We start from the raw sequence: 23735 nt of genomic DNA, 5'->3' as shown, positions 1-23735 counted from the left end.
TACGACTGTTTCGTACTAGATTAAAGATATAAACAGAAACTTAGATTATATTATGTTGTGTTATAAACTTTCATTATCTGTTGTAATCTATCCAGCTCTTATTATGATCCTTTTTCGATAATTTGTAAGAACTACATTGGCAGAATTATTTTCCATCAAAGTTCGGTTTAAAACAGTAGTCACAGAAAATTAATTTCTACATTTCCCGATAAACGGTAACAAAATTCTTTCAGATTCTTCGCAAATATTAATTTTGGTAACCAATTAGAAACTTCTGAAATACAAATGGAAATGGTGTAGAGCAGTTATGAAAATTGATCTCATTAATTAAATGTCCTTTGACACACCTTTACTTAAAGTTTTCCCCGAAACAGCATTGAAATTTGTGTGTTGTTTTGTATTCAATTTTTAATGGTAATTGGAAATTGTTTTAATTTTTCTTCTTGTTTTTTTTTCTTCTTTTCAATGTTTTCCTTATACACTTCATATCGAATAATAAAATAATGTTTAAAATATATCTTAATGTAACATTATAATTAACTTAAACTAGAAAAAAATATGTATATATACTATATATAAAAAAAAGCAAATATTTTTTAACAAATCTATTTTATAAACAATTTCCAATTAAGTTTAATCATTGTTGTGTTTGTTGTATTTGTAGCTGTCGCTGCAGTTGTATTAATGATATTGTTATTGCTCTGCTCTGTAGACTATAAGTATTTATTCTTATTATGCATACGCGATTTTCCAGGATTCACTTTGCACTTAAGTTGTTGTATTAAATCGTAGATTTTCAATGCCGGACCCACTTTCATACCCAACAGGGTAATAATTTCATCTTTTGACAATTGCAACAAACGTTTACCGTCGATTTTATTACGACTCAGCGTGTCACAGTGTGCCGTACAGTCGTTTACCCGTAGAAATTGTGAAACATCGTAGACATTCCAGGTGTCTGGCATAAGTTCAGCAATATTATCACTGTCCGTACAATCACTTAAACGTGGTATATATTTAGTACTGCTAACGGAGGAATTCTAAAAGAAATTGTATATAGATTGGTTTATGTTGTAGTTGAAATGAGTATTATTTATGAAAGTTTGGAATAAATGTTTAGAATTGATGACAGATTAATAATGATTGGGAGGTGTTTGGTGGTAATGATCCAATAACAGTGCGTTAAATATACATTTAAAAAATAATAAATTACTTAAAATGAATGTTAACAATTACATATGTACAAATATGGCTATTGGTTTTATTAAGAATTGAAAACAACAAAAAAAATTTATGTGGTAAAATTTTTTTTCTGAAATAAAAACTCTTTAAAAACCTCATTGCTTTTCTGTCGAACCAGATTACACAGGACGGACCTAATTAAACTGGAATAGAATGGAAAAATCTTGAATTAAAACCTGATGGCTTTTCTGGATATCTTAAGTAGAAGGAGCATTAATTAATGCCAAATCAGATTACATCAATATAGCCCTGTTGAAACTGGGATTCAACGATTTTGTTATGAAACTGTTTAACAATGTGAACAGACAATTGTCTTCAAACAAGTAAGAGTGCTATATTCGGCTGTGCCGAAAGAAAACACAAGTTTTTGACTTTGGGTTTTCCCATTTAGTCCAATTTGATTATATAACCAGAACTATACCAAATATATTGATGTATCAATCATGTTTGGATGTTACTTGAAGGCTTCGGAAAGTAGATGGACAGTTAGATCAACTCCGCTATCTATAATGGACCGGAATATATATTTATTTACAAACGGAATGGCAAACTTATATATATGAACCTGTCCCACTACTAATGGCATAAAAATAAGAATGGTATAAAAATGATGACTACAATTTGCAAAATTTCCTTTCAACGTTATTGAAAATTAAGAGTAAAACGAATAAACCAAAAATTAAAAAAAGAAAAACATCTAACAAATATTTGTTTACTGAAATGGGGGAAATAGAAAATGAAATTTAATTTTAATGGATATTTATAGTTTTGATATTTGATGACGCTGGGAGGGAGTTATACGCACTATTACAGGGTTAGACTACCACTTACCCCAATGTAACTAGTTGCTTTACGTGTAGCTATAGGTGGAGCAGGTGATTGTGTTTTCTTAACGGTAGTTTTGTTAGATTTGTTAGATTTACGTACTTTATCATTTGTAGACGCAGCCACTGCTGCTGCAGCCGCCGGATTTACCAAGAGAGACGTGGAAGCCGTTAACGATGCTGTACCAGTCGCATTACCAGCAACTAAGGGATCATTTTGTAGGCAAGAGGATTGATTCGATAAAAGACTATTGCTGTCCTCATCGTATTCTTCACAGTCGTCAGCATCATCGTCGGCTAAGACTTCCGTTGTGTGCGAGACGTTTGTGTTTTCATAAAAGGCAGGATTATGATGCTCGGGTTTCAATTCCAATTTTATGCTAAGCTTAGGCAGATGGGGTGTTGTCTTTAAAGCTATTGTACGAGATTTTACTGGAATGTTGAAGAATTAAATTGACACTTTTCTTTTGTTTTATTTGTAATGTTAATAATTGTTTAAAGTACCTTGAGGTTGAGTGTCTTGAGGTGATGAGGTTTGATTATTTTTATTAGCGGCCGCTGGTGTGTTTGGTCCCTTCTTTTTACGTTTCTTCTGAGGTTTGGGTTTAGCTGCTGCTTTTGTGGGGGCCGGTACCGGCGCTGGTGGTCCTTCCAATTTATGATTAACTAGCACGCACCAACCTACTGGATAAATATCAGCAGATTCACAATCTAGCCATTGATCATATTCATCGGTCCAACCATCAAAGTGTATTTTCAACAGACGTCCCACTATACGTGACACAGTGGCCACGCACACTAAACGTGGGTCCATGAGATCAGCACATTCTAAACTCATGCCCACCTAACAATAAATATAAACAGTTTTAAATATCTGACATATTTATATTGTTTAAATAATACCTCGAAACCATGATTAGGCACATCACGATGAAACAAGTGTTCACCAGCTGGCATGGCATTTGTATCACGTAAATAAGTTTCCCAGGTGAAATTATTTACATTATAGCCATTGGGAGGTGTTAAGGTGATATTATTAGCTGCACAAAAACCCACTGGAAAAATGTTGGGTGATTTTTCATGGTAACAAAACCTGAAAAGTAAGTATAAATTTAACATAATTAAATTGTTTTGAAACTATTCTATGTAGTCACTTACCAATCGGAACCTGTAGCATCTGGTTGATATGAATCAATACGTATCATCATATAACCAAATTTTAAAACAGCCATCACCGTGGCCACGCATATAGAGGAGAGATTCAGGGGATCCACAGCTTCCAGTTTCATCCCTTCAATAAAAGTCTTTGTTTTGCCTTCAATGAAATATTCTTCGAATGTAAAATTCATTTTAAACAATTCTATAGTTGCATCATCTTCATGTACTTCAATCATGGCTTCTCGGCCCGCTAATTTATGTGATTAGAAAAATAATTATTGTGAAGTTGCTTAATTTTTCATATAGTATATTTATATTATTTACCCAACATTCTTTCCAAATAGTCTTGTGGTGCTGCCAGGTTATGTCCCACCGTTGTGGCCCAACCCACCGGATGTATAATTGGCGAATCTTCGTGACACCAAAAACCATCATCCGAATCGAAATATCGTAGAAATAAACGTTTTCCTACAATTTTTGTGACCGTTGCTAAGCGTACTTGTGATATGCGATCCTTATCGACACATTCCAGATTCAGACCCAGGCGAAAACGTGACTGCATACTTTCATTGACTTTATTGTAGAAACTAGATGGTAACGTTCTTGCACCCGACAAACGACTCACTAAGAAATCTTTCCAATCTTTGTATTTATTTTCAATTGAACGTGGGGGTATTAAAGGTTTACCGCGTGTTGCACACCAGCCAACCGCATGAACTTCTGCGTTACAGAGATTCACCCAAAAATCATGGCTTTCGTCGTCAAAACCTTTATTGAAATAAAAAATATATTTTTTTTTGTAAAAATAATATTAGAAAATTAATAATAAAAAAAACCTTTTATTTATTAAAATGATATAACAAGACGAAAATAAACATTAACTCTGTACTTGCAATCCATGTAAATTTTGATTTTTTTTTTAAATTTTTAAGTTCAAAAATGGAAAATGTAAGAAATTTAAGAAATAAAATACTTAAATTTATAACTTCGAAAATGGAAAATTCTTACATTGGCCTCAAATAAAAGTATTTTTTTTTTTAACAATGCATAAAATTTAAAGATTACTTTAAACAATTTTAAGAAGTTTGAAAATTCGAATTTTCGGACATAATATTCTAGGGATTATTTTAAGAGTTTTAAAAAATTTTCGAACATAAATACGAATATTTTAATTTTTGGTAAAACGAATTGGAAAACATTTTTTGGTGAAAAAAATATAGGCAATCGCGGTTTTCTGATATATCTCTGCCATTTATAGGCCCATTTTGTGGTGTAAACCGATTTTAAATGGCAAGATAATTTGGACTACAGCTGATATATTGAATATCAATCATGTATGCGAGTTATTTTGGGGATTCGAAAGTTGATTTCAACATATTTGGGGACTTCGGAAAGTTTATGGGGTTGCAAATGAAAAATGTAAAAATTACCACTCCTGCTGATGGGTATAATGAGGATGAAATAAAAATATTACCTTCATATCTCATGAGCGCCTTGTAACCCTGTATATCCAATATGGTGGCCACCCAAAACGAATGCGGCGTTTGACCCGGCTGTATCACCTCTAGCTGATCACAATCTGTATTCTCCACCTCCACCTTCATGTCAATGCCCAAATTATCCCACACATCATAGCCGGGTGAGTGGTGAAAACATGTAACAGGTGCCGCATAAAAATCATCACGACACAGACGAGGCGTCCAATCGTAAGAATGTGTTGGATCGTACAATTTTCTGCGTATACTAATGATTTTCTCCATTTGCGGACAAGACGAAGTAAGACGTTCGTATTTTGGTATTTGAGGCAATTCATCTTGAGGCATAACATCACGATACATACGCAGAGCTTTGGGTGTTTGTGTCATTTCGGTCAATTGTTGATTATCTGTCGTATATATGCCACTGGTTAATGTTAGGGTTGTTGTATTTGCTGATGCTCCCTCTAATGTTTCGGCATTTGTAAGGGCTGTATCATTTCCATCTACACCTACACTACCACCACCATTGGCCATTAGATTATTATCGTTATTATTATTGTTATTTATGGGTTCTCCGAAACCATTTATTTGTGTTATTTTGGATTGATCGGTTATACGAAAACGATAATTTGAATTTTTGATATGTGCTACACGTAGTGCTAATTCTATATCGTTTTGTTGCTGCTGCTGTTGTTGTGCTTGTTGTTGCTGCTGTTGCAGTAGATTTTCATTTAAATTGTTTTCCATATTTTCAATCTGTTGCTGCTGTTGTTGATTCTGCTGTTGCTGCTGCAGACTCGTAGCTCCTGTTGCCTTATTATTCACCACTAAAGAATACAGCTCACCACGAGCACATGCCATACTACAGAAACGACGAGATTTTGTATAAAACGTATGTTTTACACCTATTGCTCCACAACGCTCACATACGGCTAAAATTTGTAGAATGTAGGAGAAAATTTCAAAAAATTTATTTAATGATTTTAACAATTTGTAATATTTTAGTTAAAGAAAGTTAGGGTTTTTTTAATATTTCAAATTCTTCCATATCCGTTTGATAACTGCATCTAATCTGTTTGAGAAAAGAATAATTTGTTTTACAGGAACTTTGTACAAATGGGTGGTCCTATAAAAGACAAATATACATAAGGTAGGTATAATAAACTGTAAACCGCCAGAAATGTAAACTAAACTGTAAAACAGATTTTCAAAGAAGTTGTAATAATCGGACCCATACCAAATTTACGAAAATAAAAAGGACCTTCTTTAAGGTTTATATATCATGTTCTCGCAAAGAAAAGGTATGAAATATTGATATAACGTGAAAGGTATTCGAAAGTCGCTTTTAAAGCCGTATTCACGTGCAAATCAAAAATAGTTTGTAATTTTTGGTAATTAATTTAAATAATTCTATGACAAAATTCAAAGAACAATTTTTTAAAAAAAATTACAAAAGTTCGAATACTTTTAGGCTTACACGATAATTCCATACAATATATCTTGATATTGCAAGAGCCTTTCAAAGACCTTTCACATATTTCATAAGTTTCCTTTGCATGAAATATGAATAAAATAATAAAAATCTTAAAAAGAACCTTTTAATCCTTTGATCCAGCTCACCAAATAATGAACCCAGGACAAACATTTTGAGAAACAGTATCTTATAATGAATTAAACTATTATTTTAGTTGGAACATTCACAAAGTTTTTATGGGGGCCCACCCTAACGTATATACATTATGGAATTTTGTATGATTATTTGAAAAATAACATTGGTTTTTAGTTTAATTTAGTATTAAAAAATTCCCGGGAATGAACAAATTTTTTAATATTTTTTGGAAGTGGAAAAAGACCGGAAAATTAGGAACACTAAATTTATTAAAACACTTCTGGAAAATCATAAATATAAAATAACAAAAGTCAACGTTGCCCATGTGATTTCACAAATGAGCAATATCTGATGTGTTTTATTTTAAGATCGCCACAATTTAAAATGTTTGAAATGGGCGCTAAAAAATAACTAACTAAATAAATAGAATGACATTGAAAGTAATTTACACGTAACTGTAAAAACATGAGTTGTAACGGTCATGTATTAAGTGATTCGCAATATGTATTTATTTATTTATTATTATAATACAAACTGCTAATTTTTGAGAAAATTATTCTGCTATATTTGCACTTCATTCCTCGGTACACTTTCCAATCAAAAAAAACAATTCTAATTCTAGATTTCTTCTACTATTTAAATCCGCTTTGAAAAGTCATTTCCTTTTAATATTTAGAAAATATATTAGTTTAGAAGATGTGTGTAATAAGTATTTATCAATAATAATTTTGTATAAAATTAATAATTTTAAATGATAAACATAATAAAGTAATTTAATTGAATTGAATGAAATAAAATAAAGAAATAAATAAAAACAAAACCTACCCATGCCATCTTTTTGTATTGGTATAACAGATGGATCAATATTGCCCCTGTAGGCAATTGGTGTTTTCAACACTAAACCAGGACGATTGACTGGTTCAATTTTACGTGTTTTACGTTGAGAACGTAAATTACCACCACCACTGTGAGTACTTGTACCAACACCACCACCAAGACCACCACCACCACGAGAAGATAAAGAATTAGCGGATGTTGAGGCTGCTTGAGCAGCAGCTAAAAGGTTGCAATTTGCTGCAGCAGCAGCTTCACTTAATATTTTGTGTTCATCACTCATTGGCACTAGAAGATCTTGGTCAGCAACCTCATGTGGCTGAGTAATATCGATACCAGTTGCTGACTTATCGTCACTGTTAATGAAATCGGTGCCGTCGTATGAATTCGAATCGGTCATCATAACAAAATCATCGATATTAATGATTTCCTGTTTGGGCGTTAATCCCGATATACCATCTTCATAGCTATCATCCATTTGATCATACATTTGCTGATGATGCTGTTGCTGTAGATGATAATGATGCTGTTGCCCATCATCGGTTGTTAAGAACTGTGCTGATGTAATAGGTTTACCATTACTATTGACCAATATGCCACCAGCAGCTGCAGCAGCATTTAGGGCATTATTCAGATTCGTGGTGCCGCCATCATCATCCATTGATGCGTAATTTTGAAATACTGCTGTTGCGGATTGCTGTAACAGTTGTTGATGCAAACCACCCATATGGGCCAAACCATAAATGTCATTTGCATTTGTTGCCAATAGTGTTGTAGGTTGTACACCTAATGCAACAGCAGCTGATGAGGCTGCACATGCTGCTGCTGCAGCAGCGGCCGCTGAAGCGTTTGAAGCTGCTACTGCAGCGGCTGCAGCCGCAGCCTGATTATTGAAATCCCCCCCAACTAAACTCATCATTGGATTTAAATCCTGTTTTAGTAGTAATATTTAGTGTGTATATTTTGATTGTAAATAGTCCAATACATTAATGAAATTTGTATTTGTAAGTTAGTTTATTGATTATGAAATCATAAAGTTAAATTTTGTTTTTTTTTGGTGGGGGAAAGAATATATATTTTTTATTTGTTTATACATTAATAAAACAGCCAAGTTGAAATAAACGTAGATATGTATATTTTGAACCGAATATGAAAAGAAAAAAGAAAAAAACATAGAGAAATAAAATTTTGAAATAAAAGTCTTTTTAAAACTATACATACATACAATATTTGCAATTTTAATTATATTTAGTAAAGATAAAAAATCAATTGAAAATTTAAATAATATGTAAATGAAAATAATAGTGTACAAAATTTAAAATTAATAAAAAAAGTGTTCTAAAACTACTGCAACTATATACTGCATTTGTACTTGCAGAGATAGAGTGTTAAATAGATATCAAGAGTGGGATTTTTATTAATTTATTTAATTGTATATTTAATAAATTTCTTTTGTCACTTACCATAGTTTGTTGTTGTGTTAAATCATCCATTACTGAAAGACCAACGGTAGGGTGAAAAAATGATGTTGCATCCTCAAGAGAGATACGTTCTGGATTGTATTGACTCATCCACATCATTCTTAATTCTGAGGGGTTCATTTTATATTTGAATACCCTCTCTTAAAACTGTCATTTATTTCTTATTTATTCTTAGTTAACTAGATACCAATGGAAATGTAAAACAATAACTTAGGATTAACTTGATTATTATAAATCTGGAACAAAATTAAAATAAAATTTAAATTATTAAATTAGAGAATTGCATTAAATTTGAAGGAAATAAGCATAGAGAATAATACATAGAGAACAGACACTCCGTTTTGTCAAACAAAAATAAAATAAATCATATGTTTGATACAACAAATACATGCTTGTCAATGTATTTAGTTTTTATTTACATGGAGACAATTTCCTGCGACTAATTTGATACTCTAAATTTTTAAAAAACAAATTCTCATATACTCGGAGTAATTTGTTGTATATTTTTTGGTTTTGATACATTTTGTTTATTACTGTATTTTTAAAAGAAAACTTCTTGTATAACAGTTTTGTTATTTTGAGTATGACCGATTTTTCTGTAGCTAATTTTTATTGGAAAAGTTAATTTTTGTTTATTTGTAAATCTGAATAACAGTATTTTATTTCTTCTCTTTCTGCATAAAAGTATTTTCTATAGGAAACTTCGTGAATTTATGCCAAAACATTTTGTATAGCTAATTTGTATTGAAAAATATGTGTATTACAGTATTTTCTATAGGAAATTTCGTGTATAACAGTTTTTCTACAGAAAAATTTCTGTATAACTGTGATTTCTATAGAAAAATTGTGTATAAAACTTTCATCTATATTTCGTATAACAGTTTTTTCTATAGAAAATATTGTGTTTAACAAATTTTACAATTGAAAAAAGTACTATTTAATAATTATTTTCAAATCAATTCCTCTACGTCATATTACTTCAGATTTTCTGTGGGAGGTAATAGGAATGGAGGTATTCACCTACGCGGACGACTGCACTATCTTAGCGACAGATCACAACGTTTATGAGCTTTGCTGTATTGTAAATGGTTATCTTAACGGAATCCACAATTGCTTCACTGAATGGAAGTTATCGGCAACACTCTTCACCACATGGACGAAGGAGGTAAGACTCAACTTAGGCATCATGAACGACGGCGTACAAAATTTTGGTTGTCACAGCACACACTACTGCAATCAAGCATTAACTGCCAAATGAGAACAAGGTCCTCAAGGCACTAGAAACATTGCTAGTTACCTACAAGGTGATTGATCGGCAAGTGGTCAACTATGCAGCTCCAGTTGAGTGATACTCAGTGGAGAAATATTAAAAGCTGTCAAAATGCAGCCTTAAAGGCCATTACAGGCTACCTTCAAATTACCTGCCAACACCACCTTCACCAGGAAACTAAGGTTCTACCCGTCAAGGAATACAACGTCATGTTGACGCAACAGTTCTGTCTGAAATGTCACCGGATAAGTCATCCAAGCTGAGACATCACACAGTTAGAGTCTCCATCGAGGCATGTCAGACAGGACCTACGTATATACAAGGAGAGCATACAGAGGTAGGTGCAGGATCCATTTGATAGCAGCTCGTATATAACAGCTTTGAACGTCATTCATAGAGAAGCCATCAACTCCGCGGTAGCAGGATAATGTATGAGTGTTGTACTTGGAAGTAGTCCACCACCGACAGCAGACGCGGGGAAGATTCTGCCTCGTAAAATAAGAGTCGTTATTTGCCCAAAGTCCCGCTTAATGCCCAAAGACTCGTGACACCCCCACATATATAATTGTCCAGCCAGTTAAGCCAGCTTAGTTATACTTTTTGCGAGTAAATTTATTCCAACAAATTTATTCCTTATCGACCATAGAAAAATAAGTTTCCTAAAACTCAAAACGAAAAGTTTTATTTGTTCTAACATTTTGGAATTCATACCTCAAGTTTGGATAAACTAGATTTAAGCTCAAAGCCGCTTGACTTCGCCCTCTGCAATATTCATATTCTACATTGAGCTAATAAAATTTGTGACAAACAAATGTTTGCTGGGCAATTCAAAACATATAACAACTCTGTGTTTTGGCAGTGAAAACAAAAAGAAAAACAAAGAATAGAGAATGCGAAAATATGGTAGTTGTAAAAATGAATAAACAAAAAATTAAAATTAAAAAATTTTAAAAACGATAATTAAAAACAAAATTTACCAACAGCAAAACTAAACACAAACATATGATGTACGTACGCATTAAAATACATATTTTTTGCACAAACTTTTTTTTTTGTCTCTCCTTTTACTAAAAACAACACAACACACAGCTCACAGAGTTTTTTTTTCGTATGAACTTTGACATACGGTATTTTTAATTTATTTATAAATTATTATTTTCTGAACATTCTACCAAAATTCATAACAAATTTCCAAAACGAAATTTGCTCGCAGAGCACACTTATTTTTATTCGTTTTGGCTAAAAAACATCTACTTAACCACAGAACACTCGTGTATGTTGTATACCTCAACAGGAAAAAAATTCACACATTTGCAACGACACAATTGAACAAGACGACCATAAGAAAACAAAATTTTTTCGTGCAATTTTTAACGCCGTACTCACCAATTTCACTTTAAAACTATATAAAATATTATAAATTAAACATTTTTTTACATATTTCAATAGGTTTTATTAATTTTAATAACAATTTTATGGGAAAAATATTATTTTGAAAATTTTTAATAACCCGAATATAAAATCAAGCAATTTGCTTTTGCCAGCCACAAACTTGTAATTTAATGTTGGTGTTTAAGGCTACCAGATCCGTAAAAAGTAAATGTTAATATTAAATATTTCAGACAATAAAATTAAAATCAATTAAAATTTTAACATTTGTAATAACTGATATATATGAATTTATAAAATAATATAGTAATTCTGAAAATATATAAAGTTTTAATTAATAATATAAGAATAACAGTATGTTATGAAATCTGGTAGCATTGTGAACAGTTCCACTTCAACTCACCACTAGAGTTCTATAAAACTGTGTTTAGACGATGATTTTAACGACGTTGTTTTTCTTAATTTCCGTTTAAAGTTACTTCCAAAAACCGATGAATTTTGGTTGCATGTCTATTTTGCAGCCTGGGTTGAATTTTATTATTTAATCGGTTAATCTTCTTTATTAAACTTCTAAATAAGAAAAAGAATAAAACATAAGAAGATGAATAGAAATTAGTGTAAAGAGAAATATGAAAAAAAAAGAAAAACTCAAATCGAGTGTATTTGTTTACCACTCTTGCTTCTCTAAACCGTTTGCCAACAAACAAAAACAGAAGTCATAAAAATCATCATCTAAAACTAGTAAAGTCAATTATTCGAACAATCTCAAAAAGTCGATAAAATTCGAATAGCCGATAAAAGTCGACCTTCGACATTGTGAAGAAAAACATTTTATTGAAAGTTCGAAAGGTCTACTTTTTATTCAACTATAGAACCCTACTTACCACTGTGTCGTTTACAACTAGGTTTGCCACATACTTTTCTTTGCTAGCCTAGAAGTAATTAAAAAAATCTCTCTAGATATGGTAAAAAAATTAAGTCGAAAAAAGTATGTACATATATTTAAATAAAAAAAGTCGAAAGTTTGAAATGTCGACTTTTCATAAAATACCAGAAGTCGAAGTTCGAAAAGACGACCTTAAAATTGAAAAAAGTCAACTATAGAACCCTACTTACCACAATGTTTTTACAACTAGGTATGCCACATACTTTTCTTTGCTATCCCTAGAAGTTATTGAAAATATCTCCCATAATCCCCAAATATTGTTTTTTCTTTAAATTTTTTCAGTAAAAATTGATTTGTTCACAATATATTTAGTTTTTGATTTTTTTAATTATTGATGCTATGATTATTAAACAGTTGACCATGAAGACTTTTATGTATTGAAATGAATAAGTACACAAAATTAAACTAATAAATTTATTTGCAATTTTTGAAAACATAAATCATTACAAAGAAGTGTTAAATCTATAATGATTGTTGATACCAGAGGTAATATCGGTTTAAGGAGAAGAAATTTTTGCTGTTTTGTTGTTGGACAAGAGACTTGCGCAACTAAATTGCCTAGTGTGAAAGTAATCTAATTCTTGATTTTGTAAACATCTTTTTTCGAAAATATGTAGTATTTCTAATTTTTTAAAGAGAATTTATGGCATTGGATCTAGTACACGCCTTAAACTCCCAAATATGTCATTGAATTTGAGAAAACAAATCAATAAAAATACTTCCGCTTGGAAACTACTTACAAATTGTATTGTATAAGTTCTCCACTTCTGGAAGATTAAATAAGTTACAGTAATTGTTATTTTGTTAGTAATTCTGTATAAAAAAACAATGTTCTAAATATTTTATCCCCATAAAATCTACGAAATATTTTTTGCATCTTTCACAAATTCTCAAGTCTGGCAAGCTTGTTTTCAAAAGAATGTCATATTAATTCACCATAGCGGGCAACTAATGGCGTTATTACACTAAAGCGTTTTTACAGAGTTAATAAACAAAAAAGCGTTTTTTACAAACTATAAGCGTGTGCCAAACGGTGGCAAAGTACTATGGAAAATTAAAAATTTCCTATAATGAGCAATTTTTGTTTAATTTTGCTGTTCCAAATGAAATAATTTCTGACTACATAATTTCAACAACAAATTATATATTTTCCAGTCATTTTATAAATATTTTTTATTTTATTGTGGATTTTAAAAAAATAATCATTATTAAGTTTGTCAATTATTTCTATTCATTTGTCAAAAATTTATGTAGCTCCATGGGCTAATGAAATTTCTAGGAAAATACGGATGTCAGCAGCGTCTGCCAATAATCACCCCTATTATGCAAAAAAGTGGTATATGTTTCGCCGATATCGATAACAATTGGTTACTTATGACAGTATTTTTTAATTTCATAAGTAGTCGGGTTAAAGTACAAAACACTATCAATAGTTTCCAATTCATTAAAAAATTTCTAAAAGTTTGTTTTCGGTATGTTTTGTTCGCCGGTGTCGAACCGTATGCTTATTTTGACGGTCTACAAAAATTTGCCAATGGTTGTGGCAAGGCGAATTCATTATAAAGGCACTGATACACGTTCAATATATGCATATTGACCCCGATCCAGTATAGAGATTTTGATGGATCGCGATCCATATCGCAAAATTGCCGAATATTTTGAAATCTAGATCGAGGATCACGCGATAAATATTGAACGTGTAGAATACTTCGTGATATCAAGTCGCGATACGTTGGTAAGAAGTGGATAATAATAATAAACAAATAAAAATATATTAATATAATATATTTTAATAAGTATTTATACTTTTAAAAATCGATAAAAAGTAAAAATATTATAAAAATACTCTTTTTTTGTAAGAAAAAATACTTAATTTTATATTTTTTAGTAATTATGCTTAAAGACGTTCTGGTAACACTGGAGTAGTCAGCTGTAGTTAATATTTACGATATTTTTCTCATTGTTGTTGTAGAAGAACTGAATTCACCTCATATTAATTCGCTGTTGTTTGTTTTTATATTTATTATTTTAAAACTATTAAAATTTGTTAAACAATCATGCCAACAATCATAGCTTTAGATACATCTTTATCTATGCAACGTACCATACCCGGTCGCAGTGAAGAGAATGCCTTAACCTACCATCAATTGGCTATAAAAGGCATCTCACAACTGTTGGAGCATTTGTCAGCCACTTCCAAATTGGAATTTGCTGCACTGCTGACGTTCAGCAGTACTTGCGAACTAAAAGTTGATTTTACCCGTGATTATGATCAAATTAAACAGACGGTGAAAAAAGTCGAGTCCGGCGATAAACTGTGTCTGATGTCGTTGATGAAAAGTGTTGCTACAATATTTACCACCAATTGGGGTACACAATCCCAGTGTCAAGTGGTGGTGTTCACCGATTGTGGTTTAGGCTTTGGATCAACATCATTGATGTCGTTTCTACAGAAATATGTGGGCAAAGAGCATGACCCGGAATATTCGTGGGTAAAAGTATTGAAGCCGGTCAAGTGGAATTTTATTTGCTTGGGTGTACATGGAGATGCATATTTTACAAGGGCGGTCACTGTATATCAGCAATTGTTGGATTTTACTGGTATAAAAGGTAAATAAATTTAAATAAAGTTGTTTATATTGAAATTAATTTATTTATGGTTAATTTTCTAGGCCAACTTTATATGACCAAAGCTCCTAAGGATAATGATAATGAATCTATACTCAATGAACAACAAAAAACTTCTATGCCGGGTCATAAAAGTGAATTAGGTCGTACGGCCATGTTTGAAATGATTGAAAAATTATGTGATGCCAATTTTAAACCCTATGAAGTAATACTAAAATGTGGTGGCTACTTTCGTTTGGAATGTCCCGTTTTACTATGGCCTCCGCCACAGCCTTATCAATTACCAGTCAGTGAAAGCGAAAAAACATCAGCTACAAGCCCTTTAACTTTAGCTAGTAAACTGGAAATTTGTGGTTATTTAGCCTTGACGGACATTGGATCACCCTCTTCTCTAAGTCGTCATCTTATTATACCCAAAGTGGAAAGAGAGAAGCCAAGTCGTCGTTCTTCGGACAAATCGGGTGCCGCTACGAAATTGTCATCAGAAAAATCTACAAAACTAGATGTTAATAATGTTAATTATGAATTTGAGAAATTAGAACAAGATATCCGTGACTTCTATACCAAAGATGTGAAAGATGTTGAGGGCGAAGTAACAAACGAAGAAAATGATAAGACACCTTCAGTGGCACCGACAGTTTTAAATGAAATGCAAAAGGAATCCATGTGTGTGCTACTACATGGAGCTTTGAAAGTGGAAAACTTGGCTGCTTTAGTTTTGCTTAATGATAATTGGTACGGATTCATTTATTCGTATGCCGATACCAAAAAGAAATCAAATTTAATGTTAAATATCTTACCACCCGGCAATAATGTCATTCCTTGGTTGGGTGATTTACAAATGTTGGCCTTCGCTGAGGATCTACAGCCCGGCGAGACTGCCGCCTTTCCTGTCAAGGCCGATAAACGTTCATATTCGCAAAGTTGTGTGGTTTGGATAAACCGCATTAGTTTACAATCGGACATACAAAAAGTTCTAAGGCATGCCAAGAAAATGCCCGAAAAGACCCAACATTTCTATAAGGAATTAAATCGTATACGTAGAGCAGCCTTATCTATAGGTTTTATAGAACTTTTAGAAGCTATGGCAACATTGTTCGACAAAGAGGCCATCAATTTGGCTTCGGTAAATGCTAATCCAGAATGTACCATACAATTAAAGCATGCATCCTTGGAGTTGAGAAAACCTTCCAACAGGGATTTGAAAATATCTATAGTTCCTGTTTCAGTGCAGACGGTAAATCCCGTAATACCTTCTTTGGCGCCTACAATTTATCTATAGTATTAAGTTTTAAGACATTTTGCACGAAGTTCTTATCTGAGTTGAACGTCTGCGGCTTGTGCAGGTAGTGTATGCCAGCGGTTTTACAACAGCTTCTTAGATGTTGACTCAAACGAATCAGATAAAATATGCTATCCGCATACTCATATCACTTTAAATGAAATTTTTAAACATTCAACTCAGATCAGAATTCAGATAGTATAAACATAGCTTTAGATCCATTATATGAGGAAATTTAAGTATATCCGATTAAAGAAAATTCCCTTGTATGCAAGCATATTTATTAAGAATAAATTAACCTATTTAGGCTTGTCATCAATTTTCGTTTCGTTTCAATGCATTACATTTTTATGTTAAAAACTTGAACTTTAAAAAACTGGTTTCGAATGCGGGTTTAGCTAAAACAAATACGAGTGCTATATCCGGCTGTGCTGAATCGTATATACCCCAACCTAAATATTTAAAACACAGCCCAATTATGAATAAAAAATTCCGCGTGAGTTTGTTCCCCGGGAGTTTTTTCCCATTGAATTTGAATAGGAAAAATGAGAAAAGGGGAAAAACTCCCGGAGAATTTTTATTCATAATTGGGCTGACAATTTTTTGTAAAAAAAAATTTAAAATAAAATGGAAAAAATCGAGATATTCGCAGTTTTTTGCTAATATCTCAATCATTTGTGGGTTAATTTTCTCGATTTTAAATGGTAACCTAAGTTGGATTATAGCGGTTAGATTGATGTACCAATCATCAGGGAATGCGGAGAGTTGATTTCAGTAGACGGACATTTCTATATCGTCTCCGCTAACTATAACGATCCAGACTATATATACTCGCAAATGAAAAATGTGGAAATTATCGAATTATACAATAACCCACCTGTTGTTCAATTGGTATTATGACACTTATAATAAGGAGCAATATCTTCGGACGAATCACAGTCTTAAATGGCTTATATGTGTGTTTCTGCCATGGAGTAGGGCATTATTTATTTGAAAAGAAAAACTTGTATCTCAGACCAAAATTATGTCAACCAATTTGGAATGTTTGAACAATTTTTGGTATTTTATGTATTTTTATGGTATTATGGTATTTTTTATAAAAATCTTTATAATTTTATTTTTTTAAAATCCCAAGTTTAACTGCTATTACGGTTTTCTTTATATATTGAATTTGGCAATGCTTTAGTTATTTAATGTCACCACTCCTCAGTGAATGCCACACGCAAACGAGAAGAATTATCATAACAAAAAAGAACTTTTCCAATCTGTGATTAATTTTTACGAAAAAATAAAAAAACTCCCTTTAATACATTTAATTAAAATATGGGAGCTCCTGAATTACCAAATGATCCTGGAGAGGAAGATTTACGCACAACTCATATTGTCCATCATCCCCCAGCACCCAGTGACGATAGTGACAATGAATCACTACAAGATGCAGGTGCCTATGAGGGTTATCAGCCCTTGTCAATGGATGAAAATCATATTGATTATGGCCATATGCGGTTAGATGAAGACGATGATAATGATGCTTATCATAATAGAGAAGGCTTTACTAGGATACAAGAGAACAGAGACTTGGATGAAAATGAGCCAGTAGAAGTGGTTCATGGTGATCCCCATATGCCGCAGATAGAAACTGTAGATGCTGAAATTGTAAGAGAAATTTGGAGTCAACCACGTCCTCAAGAATTACAGATTGAATTGGATGGGAATAAAACTGAACAGGTAGGTGGAGTGTGTCTTTTTGAGGGGTATATTTGACTAATTTAGGGGATTTCAAAAATTTTTAGGGGAACACCTTAGAAAGTTTTTCTTGTTACTTGGCTGATTCAAATGGATTTTTTTTTCTAATTTATTGCAGATTTTAAATGCCATGGCCAATTTTCAATTACCGAATTTAGCTGTGCCTGATTGGGCTGCTGGTGTCCCGGAAGAACGCTGGAAGGAGGAACTACTACAACGTATAAGGCAAAGAAAGCCCTCTGATGATAGCTCACAAATGGAAGTGGACACAGAATCAAAATAGATAATAACATTCCATGTTGAGATTCAAATAAACATAAATTAGTTATTATATCATAGGTTTAAAATTAATCCAACTATATAATCGTATTATATTTATCTAATAATATATATAAACACAATGTTAACCAAAAGAAATTTAACACAAACCTAGAAAACTGAATGTATTTTAATTTGTTTTTATTTAATTTAAACCAAGTTAATAAGATGATTATATTATAATGTTGATGTTTAATATGGGCATAAAATGATTATTGGAAAAAAATTATTCAAAAAGCTATTTATTATTAGTTTTATTATTATTTTCTCATTTTCTTTTATTTTTTATAGAGAGAGCTGCATTTAGAATGCCGCTAATAATGCTGTGCCAGCAGAATTGATTTTAGCAAATACACCAGCCTGTGGTGTGTTCGTTAGTTCTCGTAATTTGTCCATAACATAGTCCACCGATATGACTAAAGCAGAGGACTCCTGGCCAAAAGGTGTGGTAGTTAAATTGCCTATAGCCTGCATAGATCGATAGCAGGCCTCCAAATCGATGGCCCACTTTAGAAACTCCACCAAACCCTCGGTGACCATGCGACACTTTTCACCATTTGCCACTGATGTGGTCTGAGTTATGGTTAGATTTAAATAGAATGTTGCTATAGCGATTTGTAAATTATTACTGCCCGCTTTTATGCCATTAATGTGCTCGATTAATGCTACCAAACGTTTGTCGACTTGTTGCCTGCCCGTCTCATGTTTCATAATGTTGGCCAGACAACGTATAATCATCAGTTGATTGGGTGCCGAAGTTGTTAAGTGTTGAAGTAGAGGGTCTATAAAATTCATAGAATTCAAAACGGAAAACACCGCTTCACTGCGTACGGCCAGACGGACAATGTCAATGACGGGGAAAAGTAATTCTGAAATGAAAATGAAAAGAAAATTGTTGAAACATTTAATATTTCTACAAAATAACTAACAAATAAGCCACAAAGTGTGGGATATTAAAATTAATCTGTGCCTGTAACATTTCTTACCACTTGGCCATCTTAACAGTATTAGCAACGCCTCTATAGCAATTTGATCAACATCCGGTGTGGCGTCAGCTAATCTTATTACAGATTCTAATAGATTATCAGATACTTTTTCGTTGGTTGCTGGCAGTTTATTATTAAATTCTCTGAAAGAAATATAAAAAATACATTTTTATTAAGTGATCGACTATTTTGCTTATTATAATCAGCACAAAATCATTAAAAATCATGGTTGGCGACCTTTACCCCTAAAATACCCTTTCAGCTGAACTGTACTTACTTGAGTTTTTCCAAAACTTTAGAAGCATCACAATTATCGAATGTTAAATATACTCTAACGGGAAAATGTTTATCGCCTAAAAAACAAGACAAACACAATTAAAATTTATTGAAATTAACAAAAAATAAATAAAATTAAAAAATACCTTTAACAAAATTCACATCCACTTTTGGTGTTGCTTGATTAGCGGCTGCGGTGGTATAACTAGAACCTCCGGTGAATGGATCAGTATTGCCCAGCGATTGGAAGTTGCTATTGCTTGAGCCGGGCACATAACGATTGCCACCAGTAAATGGATCTTGAAAGCCTCTAAATAAATTATAATTAGCGGTTTAAAAAAATTTAATATGGAAAAAAAGTAAAAATACATTAATGGCAACACATAAGAGACAATATTTAGAGAATACGAAAGGAAATAAACAAATATTTATGCGTTTTTTTTAATTATCTATAAAAAATACTGGGACGTACAATAGCAAACATATTTCTACACTTACGTAGTTGTAGCTGTAGGTTGTACAGGAGCATTGCTGGAATTTTTGACAATGAAATTTGCCACCTGGTCTAAATAAGCCTGAGGTAAATTGTTGCGATGTATAAAAGCTTGAGCAGCAATCCAAGGATCTTCACCGCTATTATAGGGTAGCTTTAATGGAGGCTCTGTATCCGAAATATCCACAGAGAATACATAATCATACTCCTAATATAAAATCAAATTTTAATCTATAAAATACTTTTCTTTTTTTTTTTTTTAAATAAATTTCAATAAACCAACCTTTCCCTCGTATAGGGTTTTACCAGATGAAGCTTGGGATCCTCCCGAAGCTCCCGTAACATCACCCACTAAATTCCATTTTCCTAATTCCCAACTATAACATTTAACCGAACCATCCGCATGTCTAACCATTTTAGTTTGACCCTCTCGTGTGCCATTGGTAAGTAAAGCTTCAGGTCCCGGAAGACTAAATAATGTAAAACAATGTTGAGTTTAGTAAAAACTAATTTCCAAGCTCCCTTTAAATCTTATTTATACTCAGTCTTTTTTACACCGCCAAGTTCTTCAGACATTTGTTGTTTTCTCGTTTCCACGGCCAACTGATAGGCTTTCAGCACTGGTTCGCTGGCCATACGTTTGGGATTTTTGGTAAACACTCTAACCACACCATCACTGCTGCCCGTAACTAAATCCCCATTCTGGAGACAAGCCACCGACCACACAGATTGAGCTGGGTGCACTAGAGGGGCTCCTACTTCTTGTCCTGTTGTTATATTCCACATGCGTAAGGTACTATCTTCGCCACAGGATACTATACAATCGCTGTAAAATTTATGTTGTTGAGCAACAGCATAAATATAATTGGTATGACCACTCAATTGCTTTACACAATCACCATCTTCATCCCACACACGGATAATGGCATCATTGGAACATGATATAAGGCCACCAGTGCATAAAGGTATTAAGCCTCTAACACAATCTGTGTGACCTTTGAGCATGCGTAACTTTTCTCCTTTCTTATTCCAGTAGATTATGTTCTTGTCGGCCGATGCGGTGACAAACCGTTTACTTTCGGTCAAAGAAGTAACGGCCCACACAGCTGCTTCATGGCCCTTTAACTCAATAAACTTAATACCTCCATTTTCTATATCTATAGACCAAACTCGTGCGGTTTTATCCCAACTGCCGGTAATCAAAGTCTGCTCATGAATTCCGTCCGATATAGAGCACACAGTCGATTCATGGCCTTTTAAGGTCAGCATGGGTACCAAACTGTCCTCCTTATAAATACACACTGTGGCATCATTGCTGCCCGTGCACAACCAACCTTCCCGTGTGAGGTAATACACACAGGATACAAAGTTTTTATGATCCTGCAATGTAACCCCTTCAATGTAGCTTTCATCTAAAGGCTTCCATATTTTTGTAGTTTTATCTCTGGAACCCGATATAATTGGTTGACCAACTTCGGGGTAAAATTCTCCAGTGGCTACTGAACGTACATCCATACTGTGACCCACTAGCTCACAGCTTAATTTGTATTCGTCTAGTGAATAAGACATTTTGTAATTTAAATGGTATAACTTTCAGCTGTAGTAGTAAGTATTAATGTATAGAACACACACAAAGTTTTCCCTTTTAATTGCAATCTCTAAAATAATTATAAAGAAATTGTAATTTGCGAATTTAGCAAAAACAGAAAGAGTTTCTGCAAGAATGATGCAGCGGCAAATTGCAAATGTCAAAATTTTTTTGAGACAATAAAATGCTGCCAGATTGTTCAACTTTATACTCCGGCTCACGTCAAACAAAGTACTCACACACACACTGTGCATTTTTTATGAGACTGATTGATTTGAAGACCCTCCATTTCTCATCATTGTGAAAAACTTGATATAAAAAAAAATATTTTTGCTCATATGAGCGGCTCACGACGTGGGCAGCGCAGGGGCAGCGGCCCACAGTGTTGCCATCATTTGTTACAACGTTGCTAGTGTTAATAATTTAGCTATTTTTTTTAATATCAACTTAGCGGGAAAAAACATTTTACTGCAACTGACAACTACGCATTGATGAAGCAAAAGTAGCACAATAAGAGCGTTTCTTATCAATTTTCTTACTTTTTATACGTCAAAGATAAACACCAAAATTTTGCTTATTTGTAAATATTAACATAACAAAAAAAATAATCTCATTTCTAGTTATTTTTTGCATATTTAGCATTACTGGTAAAACCTTTGTTTCGCAATTTAATGAATAGTATTGCCAGGAGAAAATTATGGTAATGTCAACGAAACAGGGTGTTTATAAATTAATTGTTTCTGTAACGAATTCACAATAGAGTTTTGAATTTAATTGGCGGTTAATATACATATGTATATAGTTGAAAAGCAAACAAATTTAACATGATATTTAATTACAACAGTAGTCAGCACATTAGGACGCTTTAAAAAGAAGCATTGTTTACTATTTAGAACTTATGCGCTCTAATTGGTAATTATGTTAACTAATAGCAGTACCACTACTAAAATTTTTAGAAACGGCGTACAACGTTTTAAAAAAATTTAAAATGAGAAATTAGTTTAGTGTGTATAATATTAGTTTTATAGAGTTTATTGTGAAAAAAAACAATGACAAGGAACAAGTACTCCAGTGAATTTAAATGTAAAGTTATTGAAAACTGGAAGACGGGCTTATCACGACATGAACCGAGTAAAAAATATTCAATTAACATATCAGTTATTTCCAGGCTCATTTCAAAGTTTTTGCAAATTGGTCGCATATCGCCGGTGCATTCTGGAGAACGTCTTCGTAAAACCACACGATTTGATGATTCATTGATCAAAAGAGCAATAAAAAAGATGCTACAGCATCAGCTAGGAAAGTAAAAACAAGTTTAAGATTATGCGTTAGCGAAAGAACAATCTGTAGAAGAGTCGTAGAAGGCGGATTATTCAGCCGACGACCAGCAAAAAAACCATTTCTATCAGCTAAGAATAAGAAAGCTAGACTGAAGTTTGCCAAAGCCAACATCTGACGAATCCAAATACAACTTAAAAATTTCCAATGGAATAAGGCGTATTCGCAGACCAAAAGGAGAAAGATTGAATCATAAGTATTGCATAGGAATAATTAAACATGGAGGAGGCAATGTAATGGTCTGGGGTTGCTTTTCTGGTCAAGGATTCGGGCCAATTCATAAAATTGATGTATTGAAAGATGTAATGTTGCCTTATGCCAGTGAAGAGATGCCACTTATAGGGAGCTTCCAACAGGTTAACGATCTTAAGCACACCTCCAAAGTTTGTAAGACTTGGCCACAGATCAATAAGGTTCAAGTTCTTCATTGGCCTGGTCAATCTCCCGATCTCAGTCCTATTGAGAACTTGTGGCACATTGTTAACCCATTCCCAGCCATTGTACCTGCTTGAGTACAGAAAAAAGGTAATATTCAAATATTCATAAATTTTTTAACAAGATAAATTTGATAACTTTTTTGTGATTTTGCATTCAACACACTGTGCTTTTAAACATCACACATAAAAATTTTAAAAAAATAATACCCTTAAGGTATATTTTGTCCTGTTTTTATAACGCTATATAATTTTTTGGAATATTACTGAGGTTAGTAGCAATTGAGCTGCGGAGAGCAAACACAGTTTTACGAAAGGAAGAGTTTTTTATAATTTTGTGAAGTAGAGTGATTATGTGTACATTTTATAAAAATGTATAAGAAAAATAATTTTTTGGCGCAAAGTTGTTAGATTA

The 23735-nt window shown here is 32.8% G+C and overlaps 4 protein-coding genes across 6 annotated transcripts; 2 read left to right on the top strand and 2 right to left on the bottom strand.

Moving 5' to 3' along the window:
- Positions 1–382: 382 nt before the first annotated feature.
- On the bottom strand, positions 383–11418 carry Sfmbt (Scm-related gene containing four mbt domains). Of its 3 annotated transcripts, none has more exons than XM_065502040.1 (10): positions 11283–11418; positions 8609–8862; positions 7137–8076; positions 4699–5634; positions 3549–3992; positions 3225–3474; positions 2970–3159; positions 2571–2910; positions 2074–2480; positions 383–1040 (listed from the first exon to the last, which is right to left on the bottom strand). In XM_065502040.1, exons 2-10 carry the CDS (start codon positions 8744–8746, stop codon positions 714–716), a joined length of 3972 nt encoding a protein of 1323 aa, XP_065358112.1. In that variant the 5' UTR covers positions 8747–8862; positions 11283–11418; the 3' UTR covers positions 383–713. The 3 variants fall into 3 exon arrangements, with proteins under 3 accessions (XP_065358112.1, XP_065358111.1, XP_065358113.1); XM_065502039.1 differs by having other exon boundaries at positions 2074–2498; positions 11283–11416; XM_065502041.1 differs by having other exon boundaries at positions 2170–2498; positions 11283–11416.
- Positions 11419–14255: 2837 nt separating this feature from the next.
- IntS14 (integrator complex subunit 14) lies at positions 14256–16460 on the top strand. The gene is made up of 2 exons (XM_065500945.1): positions 14256–14841; positions 14904–16460. The coding sequence occupies exons 1-2, from the start codon at positions 14289–14291 to the stop codon at positions 16139–16141; spliced, it is 1791 nt and encodes a 596-aa protein (XP_065357017.1). The 5' UTR covers positions 14256–14288; the 3' UTR covers positions 16142–16460.
- A 937-nt stretch (positions 16461–17397) lies between these two features.
- On the top strand, positions 17398–18446 carry LOC135950040 (uncharacterized). Its single transcript, XM_065499528.1, has 2 exons — positions 17398–17869; positions 18006–18446. The coding sequence occupies exons 1-2, from the start codon at positions 17465–17467 to the stop codon at positions 18168–18170; spliced, it is 570 nt and encodes a 189-aa protein (XP_065355600.1). The 5' UTR covers positions 17398–17464; the 3' UTR covers positions 18171–18446.
- Plap (phospholipase A2 activator protein) lies at positions 18330–21622 on the bottom strand. Its single transcript, XM_065499527.1, has 7 exons — positions 20502–21622; positions 20244–20430; positions 19966–20168; positions 19614–19777; positions 19469–19544; positions 19192–19334; positions 18330–19074 (listed from the first exon to the last, which is right to left on the bottom strand). The coding sequence occupies exons 1-7, from the start codon at positions 21527–21529 to the stop codon at positions 18509–18511; spliced, it is 2367 nt and encodes a 788-aa protein (XP_065355599.1). The 5' UTR covers positions 21530–21622; the 3' UTR covers positions 18330–18508.
- Positions 21623–23735: the final 2113 nt, after the last annotated feature.

Source organism: Calliphora vicina, chromosome 2, assembly GCF_958450345.1.
Source record: "Calliphora vicina chromosome 2, idCalVici1.1, whole genome shotgun sequence".
Classification (NCBI taxonomy): domain Eukaryota; kingdom Metazoa; phylum Arthropoda; class Insecta; order Diptera; family Calliphoridae; genus Calliphora; species Calliphora vicina.
Note: the sequence above shows the minus strand (reverse complement) of the source record. Positions and strands in the feature narration are given on the sequence as shown.